General features: G+C 38.5%; 1 protein-coding gene and 1 long non-coding RNA gene across 2 annotated transcripts in view; one reads left to right on the forward strand and one right to left on the reverse strand.

The window, feature by feature from the left end:
* Positions 1 to 14,347, forward strand: part of LOC148362796 (ras-specific guanine nucleotide-releasing factor 1) — a 61,300-nt gene that overhangs the window by 35,467 nt on the left and 11,486 nt on the right. The window contains exons 11-18 of the mRNA XM_088340361.1: positions 1,017 to 1,080; positions 1,243 to 1,385; positions 1,512 to 1,594; positions 3,084 to 3,332; positions 9,886 to 10,256; positions 11,387 to 11,506; positions 13,782 to 13,952; positions 14,038 to 14,144. Coding sequence (XP_088196487.1) covers positions 1,017 to 1,080; positions 1,243 to 1,385; positions 1,512 to 1,594; positions 3,084 to 3,332; positions 9,886 to 10,256; positions 11,387 to 11,506; positions 13,782 to 13,952; positions 14,038 to 14,144 — 1,308 coding nt within the window. The remainder of the gene's footprint in view (positions 1 to 1,016; positions 1,081 to 1,242; positions 1,386 to 1,511; positions 1,595 to 3,083; positions 3,333 to 9,885; positions 10,257 to 11,386; positions 11,507 to 13,781; positions 13,953 to 14,037; positions 14,145 to 14,347) is intronic.
* The window catches only part of LOC148362797 (uncharacterized), a 44,561-nt gene that overhangs the window by 15,252 nt on the left and 14,962 nt on the right, over positions 1 to 14,347 (reverse strand). The gene's annotated exons all lie outside the window — the stretch shown is intronic.

Genomic DNA, 14,347 nt, shown 5'->3' on the forward strand with positions numbered 1-14,347 from the left:
TCACTCACTCAATTAGGAACAACATGGAGAAAAATTGCATAGTCAATTTTGTCTCTGAGTCGTACGTACTCATGACAAGAGGCATATATATTTACCTCACTGTAAATGTGTGAAACTGGAGTGTCATGCCCAATTTCATTGTCACAATATGTTAACCCATTTTGTAACAATTACAATAAAAGTATATTCTATTGTATTCTATTCTATTCTATTCTATTCTATTCTATTCTATATGTGGGTCGCGAGCCATAGTTTCCCGACCCTTGAGGTAAAGGATTGATTCTGATTGTTCCAATCAGTGGACAGGACACAGAAGGAAGTTCTTCGATTGTTTTGAGAGGACAATCGGCCAATATGAAAAATTCCAACCCGTTCTAAAGGTCCTCCCCAGAGCCCTTTGTCTTTATTAAAATTTAAGGTAGAACAAAATTAGATCAATGGTTTGGAACTCAAACAACAACAACATGATTGGCCAACAGTGTCAATGATGTAAACAGCGTATAATAGTTGAAATAACAAACAATAGTGAGCCAAGAATATTGAACAACTGTGCACAATAATAGTCAAAAATATGAACAACAGTGGCATCCTAAGCAACATCCTGATCAGATGGTAAAAACAGAAGTCATTCTTTATTGTAAGCAACCACAACAGAAATAAATGCCAACAAACACCAAATGATTTGCTTATCATTATGTTTTTGTTCATGGAACCTATTCTTAGAAAGAATCTGCAATACACTGAAGACACGAATGTCAAACTGCTTACAAGCGAGGGAACACTCTACTTTATATTATTGAACATTCAAGAGGATATTGATGTTAGTGCAGCTAAAATGGACTAAAAGCTTTCGGATAAATCTCATTTATCTTTAAGATTGTTTGTATTTTTTTCATAATACTACGTCCATCACTTTTATTACATCTCATTGTGTAGACCTATGAGAGCCATACCTTCTGTGGTAGATGAAAGTAAACAGATCCATCGCAAGAAAAATGTATGTGATGTGTTTGCAGAATGGCGTAGTCTCCCTTATAGACTGCACTCTGATGGAAGAGCCTGAAGGGACTGATGATGAGTGTGAGTGTGGTGTTTATAACACATTACTGGAATGTAGTAATATGGTGATTGTTGTCTATGACCTAAAAACATGACGTTTTACACTAACGAACAGTTTTACATTTGTTTTTAAACAAAACAAACAAAAGAATCTGACTATACCATCTACTATAACCTCTCTAGCCAAATCAGACAAAGGTGGCCAAGACATGGAACACCTGGATTTCAAGATTGTGGTGGAGCCAAAGGATAGTCAGTCATTTACAGTCATTTTGGTGGCTTCGTCCAGGCAGGAAAAGTCTGCCTGGACCAGCGACATCAGCCAGGCAAGGCTTCGGGCATCCATTGCGGCCCTTTTTATTATTATTATTATTATCATCATTTATTTTTTTTAAAAGGTAATGTTCTTGCACAGCTTAACCTGTCATGTGATCTGCTCTTGTGTCTCACAGTGCATCGACAACATCCGGTGCAATGGACTCATGATGAATGCCTTTGAGGAGAACTCCAAAGTCACTGTCCCGCAGATGATCAAGTAAGCTCTTACGTACTTTTAACATAAAATAATCCATAATACACCGTTGCCAAAGTTGATTTAAAGCTAAAGCTCTGACTCAAAAGTTAAACTCCCCAAAAATACAGCTTAAAAACTTAATTTTTGAGTTATATTGAATTGTCTTTATTGTCATTGATATCAACATGGTGATACATTGTATGCAACAAGATTAGACACGACAATCCAGGAAAGACATGTAATAAAGAATTGTAAGAGAAATGAAGATAAAAAACTGTCATGATAAAAAGGACAAAATATCTACAACGTAAGTGCTCAGAAACTGGAGTAAGTTATAATATCGTGCAATGAAAAAATAGTGCATCATTACAATGGTGCAATGAAAAGCAGTGCTGAATTATTTAGAAGCAACAAAAAATCCCAACTAAGTCACAATTCATAAATTTTTTCAGTTTTGTGCGCTTGTTTAGTGTGGTAATGGCCCCGGGGGGAAAATTGTAAAGCTTCTGTCAGCATACAGTTAAAGGTAAAGCTTTAACGCTCTAACTTTTGTTTTTAACTTTCAAGTTAACTCTAGGGCAGCATGGCGGCACAGTGGTTAGCGCATGTGCGGCACAGTTCTAAGGTCATGAGATCGAACCTTCCTGTGTGGAGTTTGCATGTTCTCCCCGTGCTTGCGTGGGTTTCCTTCGGGCACTCCGGTATCCTCTGACATTTCAAAAACATGCATGTCAGGTTAATTGGCTGGTCCAAATCGTCCCTAGGTATGAATGAGCAAGTGAGTTGTCTGTCTCTGTCTGCCCTGAGACTGGCTGGCAACCAGTTCAGGGTGTCCCCTACCCACTGCCCAAATATTGCTGGGATGGGCTCCAGCACCCCTGCGACCCTACTGAGGATAAACGGTGCAGATAATGGATGGATGGATGGAAGTTAACTCGAAATACAGAGTGAATACAATTTAAAGACACAGTTAAAGCTTTTGGGGCAAATTGCATTTGATTGAATTTTTATTATAATTAATGTAAATATCAATGAATTAATTTATTCCGTTGGCAGAAAATTATGCCCATTTTAAATATATTTGGGGATAAAATTCAATATAGAAAAACAGTATATATTAGGAAACTAATCTTCCAGTGATTTTTTTTTTAAATAGTAACAAGGTACAACCCAAACATTTCAAGTTTTATGTAATATTCAACCGTCTTAGTTAAAATAAAATTGGGCAATATAATGCATACATTTTTTCCATTTCGGCTTACATTTTGCCACTTGTGGAGTTGAAATAGACTATAGGTGGCTCAGGTTTCACCACTTGAATATAATTTCCCATGTTTTAGTAATATAATATGTAACCAACTAGTGCATTTGAACTGGTGGATGGCATAAAACACCACATATTTTCAACAATAATTTGGGGGTTAATCTCGATCTCTTTTGGTTCTACCTCATTGCCTTTGTTCCAGTTTTTCGAATCATAATCCCAAACTAACTAAATCCTCGTGCGCAGGTCCGATTCCAGCCTATACTGCGATGACGTGGACATCCGCTTCAGCAAGATGATGAACTCCTGCAAAGTACTGCAGATCCGCTACGCTAGTGTAGAACGTCTACTGGAGAGACTGACCGACCTGAGATTCTTATCCATTGACTTCCTCAATACATTCCTGCACTCCTACCGCGTGTTCACCACGGCCGACGTGGTTCTGGATAAGCTCATCACCATCTACAAGAAACCCATCAGCGCCATTCCTGCTCGGTGAGTCACACAACTTCGCTCGATTATCGAGAGCTTTAATAAATAGCGAATGGAATCGTCGTAAAGTTTGACATCCTTCTTGATCGGATCTGAAATTAGGGTGGAGTGGGAGGAGTAATGGGCCACATAGGAGAAATTATGTGATCCGGGAGGAAATAATTACTTAAAAAAGATGTTTCATGACTCATGGTGAAAATAGAAAATCCATCCGTCTTAATAAAATTCCCAAACGATTCTGCTCGTCTAAAAGTACACAAAGTGTCTGAATATACTAAGCAGCAAGGGTTTCCACCAGAAAACTTGTTAAGCCTGGCATTCAGGGATGAGATAAACTGGGAATGAAATTTAACTGGATGGAAGATGATTTCGTAATTCTAATTTGAATGTTCTTTGTTTAAAATGAATTTATTACTATTGTTCTTTGAAAAAAAAGGAAGCCGTGTCCTTAAAATTAGCATTTTTTTTCTGATAAGCACATGGTAATTGGGCTCATTTGAAGTATAACTTATTTTTGTTTGAAAGTATTTTATTCTATTTCCTGCAAAAAAAAAGGATATTATTGAATCAAGCATGTTTTAACAGATGGTGGATCAGTTGCTCATTTTAAGTATTCATTTCTTGTTTTGAGATGTTTTATTTTGTTTAAGCAAATATTATGAAAATATAGCGTTAAAACAAGCTAAATGGTCAAATGATCAAATAGCTCGAAGATAATTTTGCCCATATTAAGCATCTATCTTTGTTTTAAGATATTTTATCCGTTTTTTAGCAAAAAAAAAAAAGAAAAGAAAAAAGAAATATCCTCAAAACAAGTAAAATGTTACAATTATCTAGCAGGTGGTATATAATGTTGCTCAATTTAAGTATAATTTTATTGATTAGCGATATCTTGTTGCTACGTTTTAAAATTACCTAGCAGATAGTATAGTTTTGCTCATTTTAAGTATAATTATCTTGTTTCAAGATATTTTATCTAGTTTATTGCAAAACACAAGATCCTTAAAAAAACAGAAAAATATTCTAGTCATTCAGAAGATGGTTAACAGTTTCTCATTTTAGGTTTAATTTTACTTTTTTTGTTGCAAAAACACCTTAGAAGAGGCAAAACTTTCAATCAATCGACCGGATGGTATATAATTTTGCTAATTTGAATTGTAATTTTTGTTATTTCAAGATATTTTTTCTTGCGAAAATCAGAAAAATAATTTGTTGAAATACAATAAATTGTCTATTTATATCGCTATCAAAAGATTATTTTGCTCATTTTAAGAACTGTTTTCTCCTAAGAATTATGTCAAAATGATCATCTTAAGAATAGAAAATCACGAATAAAATAAGCTAAATTGTCTGGCCATGGGTAAATATTATTTTAGCAGTACAAAGAAAATGTCTATGAAAATCTGCTATTATGCAAGTCATACCAGCAGATTAAATCCCCAAACTGATTTTCAGTGATGTTTTCATATCGAATAACAAAAGCGAACAATGATCAAACGAAAGTAAAAGGAAGAGTTAATTAGAGGAAACAAAGCCGCTAATTAGGCCCGGTTTCTCCGCTGTCTGGGAGTGTCTGGACTGGTCTCCCCTCACGCTATGGCAACCAAGCTGACTGCTGCAAGACCCCACCCACCCTCGCCTCCTTGTGAAAAGCTCGGCGGCGGGCGTGAAATATTGATGGAGCGTTGCGGTGGGGCTCACCGCTAACTGTGAGGCCACAAGTAGAAGAATCTCCCCACACCCATCCACTAGGGATGCGGGGATCGATCCAAATATCGATACGGAGCAAATACTTGAAACAGATTGACTCTTTTTGTCCCGGAATACTATTGTCATTGGATCGATAGTTCGCTCTTGCACACATTTCACAAAAAGGCCAATTCTTGATGTACAATGCCGTGAAAAATGATTTGCCTTCTTCCTGATTTCTGTGTTTTTAGCATATTCATCACTCACTAAGGTTTCGGATCATCAGAGCAATTTTAATATCACACAAAGAAAACTCAAGGAAATACAAAATCCAGTTTTGAAATGTTGATGTCATTTATTAAAGGTGAGGTACCTGTGTTCTTAAAAAGTTTAAAATAAAATTTTATCTCTATTAAGTATGTGTTAAACCCCAACTGTGTTCAAAGACCCTTTATATACGTTTTTTTCCCCTGTTCAGCCACTGAGCCCATTACGCTGGACCGTCTCAAATACAGTCCAAATGCCAACTCAAACCTCCAAAAAGATGAAATAGTTTATTCAAGTGCATCTAAGAATTTTACATACTTGCTTGAGCAACAAAAATAGATTGACAGAGACTGCAATGATGATTTGAGCCAGATGGGGTAACCAAGTAGAATATTTTGAAGTCATGGACACTACCTTTACCGAACACGCACAAAAAACCCCATCAAAACCTATCTGAAAAAGTAATTGCCCCCTAAAACAAATAGTTAGTTGGGCCACTTTTGGCAGCGATAACAGAAATGAAAAGTTTACAACATTTGGTTATGAGTCTTTAACAACACTGCGGAGGAATTTCTGCCAACTCTTTGCAAAAATGGTTTTAATCTTCTGTAGTTGTCTTCTTCTTCTTAGCAAGAACTGTCTGTTTAAGGTCATAATACGGCAACTCTATCAGAATTTAATCCGGACTTTGACTTGGCCCTTCCAGAGCCTTCATTTTGTTTTTACGAACCATTCAGAGGTGGACTTGCTGGTGTGTTTCGGATTGTTGTCTCGCTGCGTAATCCAGGAGCGCTTGAGTTTGAGGGCATGAACTAATGGCCGGTTGTTCTTCAGGATCTCTTTATGAACACCAGAATTATTTAGTTTGTCAACCACAGAAAGTTGTCCTATTCCTGAGGCAGCATGCTTTAATGTTGGCGGCATGTTCTTTTTCTTTAATGCTATTGTCAAATGCTATTTGTAGGCCAGATGTAATGGGCTGCACACCTTCCAAAAAGTTAATGTTTTTACTCATCAGTCGAAAAGTCTTAAAGATAATCAAGATGCTTTTTGGCAAATGTCAGACAACATTTTGTGTTCTTTGGTGACAGCAGTGGTTTTTGCCTGGGACCTCTCTGGCCAGTGTCTTTCTCATAGCGGAGTCATGAACACCGACCTTAACTGAGGCCAGCGAAGCCTGCAGTTCCTTGGATGTTTTTCGGTTAAACCATTGTTGCACGCTTGGAGTAATCTTGGTTGGTCAGCTACTGCTGGGAAGGTTTGCCACTGCTCCCAGTTTTCTCCATTACAGCCTTGGAAATGGATTTGTGACTTCTTCCAGACTGATAGATTTCTATCATTTTTTTACCAATTTCTTCTTCATTTGTGTTCTTGAAATGTTGTAGCTAACTTGGTCTAACAGGTTCATCTCATCTCATCTCATTAGCCGTACCGCTTATCCTCATTAGGGTCGCGGGGGGGCTGGAGCCCATCCCAGCCATCTCCGGGCAGTGGGCAGGGGACACCCTGAACTGGTTGCCAGCCAATCGCAGGGCACACAGGGACAGACAACTCATTCGCTCATTCACACCTAGGGACAATTTGGACTGGCCAATTCACCTGAAATGCATGTTTTTGGAACGTGGAAGGAAACCAGAGTGCCCGGAGGAAACCCACGCAAGCACGGGGAGAACATACAAACTCCGCACAGGAACTCTGGAGCTGGATTTGAACCCACGACAGGTTCCCATGACATGAACTGTGCCGCACAAGCGCTAACCACTGCGCCGCCGTGCTACCCTTCTAACAGGTTCAATTTAAGGTATTTCTTGATTCAATACAGACGACTGGAATCGATTTTGACTATGCCCTCAGCTTTTCAAAAACTGTGGTCAGTCACAGATAAGTTGTGAATTAACAAGGAGGGAACAATTACTCTTTAACATAGAGCCAGATTTTTGTGCCTTAATAAATGGAATAAACATCTCAAAACGGCACTGTATTTCTTTGGGTTGCCTGTGTAATTTTAAAATAAGATTGATAATCTTAAACCATTGTAAGTGATAAACATGCAAAAATCACAGAATTCAGGAACGTGGTAAATACTTTTTCATGGCACTGTATTTACTTGGATCGATACGAAAATTTCCGGTATCTCCCACCCATACCACCCACTGCGGGGTTATGATCAGGCACCTCTCAGGTGCCCTGCAGCATTACCTACCCCACAGCACTTGTCATGTCACTATGAGACACCTCCACTCCACTGCTTGTGTCAGCGGCGGCCAAGCGCGCTATCATTCGCGGTGCTATTTATGGGAACCCATGAGGTCGCCAGGAGGGTGGCAGAGAGTGGGAGAGTTTTTTTTCTCTTCCTTTTCCAGCAACACTGCAGCTTGTACCCTATGTTGCTCCAAATCGACCGGACACAGAGGCAAATAGACTGGGTTTGCATACATAATTCAGGAGGGATGTGTATTTAGCAAAGCTACCTCAGACACGTTCCCAAGCGAGGAATTTTAAACAGTGTGCAATAATTCACCATTAGAGGTCATTTTAGCCTAGAATGGAGCTGATGCAGCAGTATGGAGGGGAGTAAAAACAGCCTGACCCAGACCGAGTACGACCAAATAACTTGATTTGCCGGTCTGAGCCCAGAAGAAACCCGAAACTTAATACTTTATTTGTGAGGACTCGGGAGAAAGAAAGGTGATTTATGATAACATATTAAAGACTGTCTTTTGTAACGAAATCCAAGTTCAACAAGACAGTAGAAGCGATTGCATTTTTTATATTTTTGTGACTGTAAAGGTTTCATTAACCGACAATTTGCCATTATTGCGGGATTTTAAGAGAACTGACCGGACCATTATTCATTTTTTCGGGTTGAAAACTGAGTCATAAACCACAGCAGCAGTACATTCTTAAGAATTGAGTAAGGCTCTTGAAGAAAGAGGCAGAGAGGCAGAGAGACAAAGAAGAAAAAAGGACAGGTAGATAATTGAAGAGACAGGAAGGAGTTCTTTGAATTGAGATTGCAAGAGTCTAGTAAAGTAGTGTTGTGATGGGGCAACTTTTATTTTTTTGCCGACCATGTTTTTTGTGGCCAAAACTAATCTCGGTCTCGAAACAGCGCACTGTAATTTTTACGTAGTGTAGCTCTGCCCAACCGGCCAAAATTCAGGTCGGGTTGGGCTGGGACTCAGGCTTGGGTTTAAGAGCTTATCTCTAAAGTGAAGCATGTGCAATCAAAGAAGACACACTATAAAAGCTTAAAAGATACCACTTTGCAAAATTCTGAAGCCTACTTCACTTTAAAATAAGTATTGGACAATCTCATAACTTTAATCAATTTGAACCATTTTTAGGTCGTTTTACAAAAAAAAAAAAAAGACAATTGTTTGGGTTGTTCTAAAGAAGACTGTTATCTACAAAATGAATCAATTTTGTGGAGGGATTTAAAAATATATATATGTAATTTTTTTGCAGAATTATTTTGTGCAACACTACACAATTTTCGGGTTGGTTGTTGTAAATAAAATTAATTAATTAATACAACCAATTTTGTGTTTCTGCAAAAAAACATTGGGCTTTGGATTCAATTCACCCGCATATTGGACTGGCCAATTTTTTATTTTTGACCCAACTTTTTTTAGTCTTCCATGTTTTCTTGCATGACCAATGATAAATTTCAGCCAGCAAAAGAAAATTACAGTTTGTGTTAATCCATGCAAATAACAACAATATAAAGTGGTACCTCAACATACAATCTTAATTTGTTCCAGGATAGTGCTTGTACCTCGAATTGCCCGTGTAACAAGCAGAAAAATAATTGAAAACCAATCGGTTCCGGCCTCCCTAAAGCTAATAATTTAACCCTTAATAGCCATAAAACCTCTTCCTGATCACTAAAATCACATTCAACTCGTAATCAAATCTAAAATTACAGTAAAAATTAATATAAGTGCTCATGTCTAACGCACATTTATTCTTACCCCCCCCAAAAAATTTTGTTTAAGCGCACAATATACACGAGTTTTTACCATATCATTGCAAAACATTGGTAAGATCGGGATTCAAACCCAAGGTAAAAATGCCAAACCCAAACCACTGGATCACCAGTGCATTAGGTATCGTCTATACCACCGGTGGTCCAGTGGTTAGAATACAGTGTTCTCACTGTTACGACTTGGGTGGGAATCTCGTTGCACCAAAATGCAAAGTTTGGGATCAGAAAAATGGGAACATTTTTTGAAACAATTTCTAATTAAAAATTAGGGTTGCACATTACACATGAATAAATAGGTACCATGTAGAAAGTCGGGTATAAACAGTGGAAAGTGGAACACGCCTGGATCACGGAACTCTTTTAACATCGCAGCTCAGTTGTGTAATGTAAGTAAAGTAGCTTTGCAGAACGGTCCTAAGGGCTTTTACAAAGGGAGTCTTAAACTGGATAATTAGACATTTTTGAAACTTATCAGTCTTTAAAAAAATCATGTTCATGGAATAGTACATGAATCTTTGCATATTATTTGAAATAATAATGTTTTATTGAAGTGTTTTCTCTACGCAATATACAATGGAGCTTTAAAGGAATGCATTTGTGGCTGTTGTGCAGGTCCCTGGAGTTGTTCTTCGCAAGCAGCCAGAATAACAAACTCCTGTACGGAGAACCGCCGAGCTCCCCGAGGGCAAGCAGGAAGTTCTCCTCCCCTCCACCGTTGGCCATCGCCAAGAACTCGTCGCCCAACAGGAGGCGCAAGCTCTCCCTCAACATCCCCATCATCACTGGGGGCAAAGCGCTCGACCTGGCCGCCCTCAGCTGCTCATCCAACGGCTATGCAAGCATGTACTCGTCCATGTCCCCCTTCAGCAAGACCACCTTAGACATCAACAAACTCTACGTGTCCAGCCCCGTTGCCAGCAAAATAGCCGACGAGGGAGAGGACAAGAAAGACAAAGTGGAGGAGACTTCGGCATGCAAACAGGGTAAGCCTCAAAGTATACTACTGTCTATTTTTTCCAATGGATAATGCAGATGTTACATTGATTGGTTCAATCAGATTTCCATCTTGTTAGTTTCAGCTGCCCAGGGCCTTTAATATAGTTCATTTTGAAAGACTTTTCAAGTATGGAAATCATAGTTTCAAAAGAGGGTTTGGCTTCTAAAAGGGGGTCACGATTTTTAACAGTTTTACTCAAATAGCAGCTAAAATCACTGGCCTACCCAGACCGAAAATTTCTGACAGAAATAACAGGTCCAGGATATCACTCACACACTACACCAAAAATTCATCCCACTGCCATCAGGGTGCAGCTACAGAACACTAATATTCAGGATAACCCGCCTCGGGAAAAACCTGATCCCCACTTCAACTTCCTAAACAACAGGCCAGGCTGACCCTTTCAATCAGTCTACCCTCATAGTCCCAGATTGTTGTATATGTTTGTCATTTTTGCTGTTTGTGTAATGTAATATCTGAAATTTCCCCCCGGTACAGTCGGTGGAAGTAAACTTCCCTAAGGGGACCATTAAATTAAATGTAATCTTTTAAAAGGGCGTTGAAAGGTTTTAACAGTCAGAATGTTTAATCTCAGGTTCAAGTCATTTTAAAATCTTGGTTTGGCTTCCAAGCGGAGTCACAGCTTTTGATGATGATTTTATTCTGGGTTTGAAAGGTTAAGTTTAAAACATGAATTATTATTAGCAGTTGTCAGAATTTGTGATCTCTAATTGTAAAGGGTTCAAGGTTTCAAGGCTTGGTTTCCTTAAAGGAGTTCACTTCCAGGTAGATGTCACAATTTTAGCTGTTGCATAAGGATTTTAAAGTTAGCTTTTAAATAAGGCAGCGGCTTCCAAGTAGGGTAACAATTTTTAACATGAAAAAAAATCCAGCAGTTTCGAATGTTTCAAGTCTGGTTTCAAAGGAGGACTTGGCTTATTTTCAGGTTCACAATATTCATTAAATTTGGATGAAAATGAAGGCTGTCAGAATGTGTGAGCTCAGTTTAGTACTCATTTCTATTTTAAACCAGTGTCTGTAATGAGGATGAAATATTTGATTCAAATATCGATCCGAACCTAACCTAAATCAACTTTCTCGATTTTATCGACGCAGATCTTTCCGTGCGTGAAGAAAGCGACAACGATCAAAACCAGAGCGATGACGCCGACCCCGAAGCCTCGCCTACCAAGTCGCCGACCACCCCTAAAAACATCAAATGCAAAAACTCCTCAGGTACATTTTGTTCCAAACAGTAGCGTGACGTCACGGCGACAAGACGGCGTGTTATACAAACGCGCGTACCTCACCCCGACTCACCCTCAGCAGCCAGGAGCGCTCAAGACATAAATAGAATACAAAGAGACGCATGAGTTTGGCTCTTCGGGATTGGGCGGCCGAACCCAATTCGATTAATCGTCTCTTAGTGCGAAAGCAAGCGCAAAGGAGACGTGGCACCGTGTCAAAAGCTTAAGTAACAAGTCGACGGTGAGAAACAAGCAAGGGAAACCAGTGTTGGCTTGAGTAGGTGTCAGGGAAACTTGTGTCATAGCAACTACATCCAGAGCGTGTTTTCCCTTTCCACCCACGGATAATAAGGCTGTTTCACTGCAGCCAAGATTATCTGTGCCTCCTAAATCTCAGCACCACTTTGCAGGGGGAGGGAAGAAAATGTGTCTTAAAACGCAAAATCTCCCTAGAATCGAGTGAAAGCGCGTGTGCCCCTTCACAATGTAAGATTTCTCACCTCTTGAGAGGCGTTTATGTTCTCGGGATGAAAATAGCAAATTGCAGAATCTGTTGATTCCTCTCTTATGCTGATATTTTGTGGCTATATTTAGCTGCAACCATCTTGAATACCAAAGGCTTCCAAAGAGGAGAGGCTGGAGGATGCCTACGCTGGGCTGTGAAGCCCCCTGGTGGCGACGCTAGAAAGAGCTTGCAGTCACTTTGCACCAAAAATATTAGACATATGTTTTGCATATCCAAAGGAGTGCTCATTTTTGAAAAACTAATAGATATTATTTAGTTTTTTGTTTTGAACACAAAAATTATTTGTTCACAATTCAACTATATAAACATTGTTTATGTAGGCTGAGTATTAAGAATTACCTCAATTGATTTGCTTTATCTTGACACTTATTAATAACCCCGCAACCCCCAAGTTTAATGAATTAACTTTAAATAACATCAATACTGATGACTTTGAACACATATATGGAAATAATGGCTCAAACATTATTTTATAGTATTTAATAATAACAACATAATTAATAACAATTACTTTTTAGATGTAATACTCAAATTTTAAAGAAACGTGCATTTAAAAAAACAAAAGTAAAAAATATATATTAAATTTATAATATGTTTATTGAAAGACATTCAAATAATAAATCAACCGTGAACAAAATGGTAAATTGATTCAATATTTATTTCATTAGAATTTCTATTTTCTCAAAGCCATCCTGTTTTCCACTGCTGGTTTTTGGGCTCTCTCTAGCGGCGAGTAAAATAGTGCAAAATTAGATGTTTAAGCATAATGTCGATATACATAGATATTTGTAAATACAAATAAACTAAACCCTTTAGTGCTGTGGTTTGACATTTATGTTTTTATGAACAAAACTGTGCATTTAATTTGCGAGACACTTATTTCATGCGAGGCAGATTTTAAGTCGATATTTATTCAAGAATGTAATTTAAGAAAATAATTTTCTCAATTAAGTTGCAATGGCTTTCAAAAATGTCGACGTAATAAGTTTAAAGTTTAGTAGACACTCAAAATGGATTTTGAAATTGCAAAGCAAACAAGGAAGGCCACAAACCCTTAAGAAGAAATTTCAACCTGTTCTAAAAGCCCTCTACTGAGCAAAGTCTTTTATGTTAAATTTCCTACATCACAAAAAGCAAATTCGTTGTGTCTAGCAAAAAACAGCAAGATTATTGGGCAATAGTGGCAATGATGTAGTCATACTAACAAACAACAGTGAGGTATAATAGTCAACGTAAAACAACTGGTGTCCTATGCAATCTCTTTTTGCAAGTGTCCAATATTAAAAAGAGAATAAACTTGATTTTTGATCTGCTTATTGTGGCGATTGTATTTGAATTGAGTACTGGCATCCTATGCAATCTCTTTTGCAAGTGTAAGTGTAAAAAGAGAATAGTCCAGTCCAGTCATGTTTATTTGTATAGCCCTTAATCACAAGAAGTCTCAAAGGGCTGTACAGAAAATAAACAGGGAAATTCAATTAATGTGTGTGAATATTGGTTACAAAACAAGGTGCGAGCAGAGTCCTTTCGTAAAAATGTCACTAAATACCGCAAACCAGAAGAGTACAGATGCATTTAATTTCATCTGTCTGACATAGTCACAGTTATAAGCTTTGGAATTGAATAGTCCTTAATTTGACTTGCAAAAAAGTCATATGATTTTTGATCTGCTTATTTTGGCAATTGTATTTGAATTGTATAAGAAAATTAGCGCAACGCTTTTTGAATCTTGCCCCAGAGTTCTCTTTGTTTTCCTACAACAACGGGATGGTGATGTCCTCCTGTCGAGAACTGGACAACAACCGAAGCGCCCTGTCGGCTGCCTCTGCCTTTGCAATAGCTACAGCCGGAGCAAATGAGGGTACCCCCACCAAGGAAAAGTATCGAAGGATGTCGCTCGCAAGCACAGGTGTGCATCCAACATGCTTTGACCTAAACTCTCACATCCTCCATCAAAGAATAATTCTATGAGTCTGTTTGAATATTTCACACAGGCTTCCCGACGGATCAGAGGAATGGCGACAAAGAGTTTGTGATCAGACGAGCAGCGACCAATAGAGTTCTGAACGTTCTCAGACACTGGGTGTCCAAACACTCACCTGTAAGTCCCTCTACACAAAATTGACTGTAGACGTAGCTTGCTTTTAAGACAAGTTTCAACCAACAACATTAATTCATGTAGCAGTAATGGTCCTTCCGTATTGTATTATTACTGACCTGTAGAAATACAGTAGAGCCTCGGGATATGACGCCCCTACGTAACTGTTTTCACTTTACAGTGTGGCACACACTGTTATCTACCCT

This window comes from Urocampus carinirostris, chromosome 7 (assembly GCF_059441175.1).
Source record: "Urocampus carinirostris isolate Australia breed hairy pipefish chromosome 7, RoL_Ucar_1.0, whole genome shotgun sequence".
NCBI classification, from domain to species: domain Eukaryota; kingdom Metazoa; phylum Chordata; class Actinopteri; order Syngnathiformes; family Syngnathidae; genus Urocampus; species Urocampus carinirostris.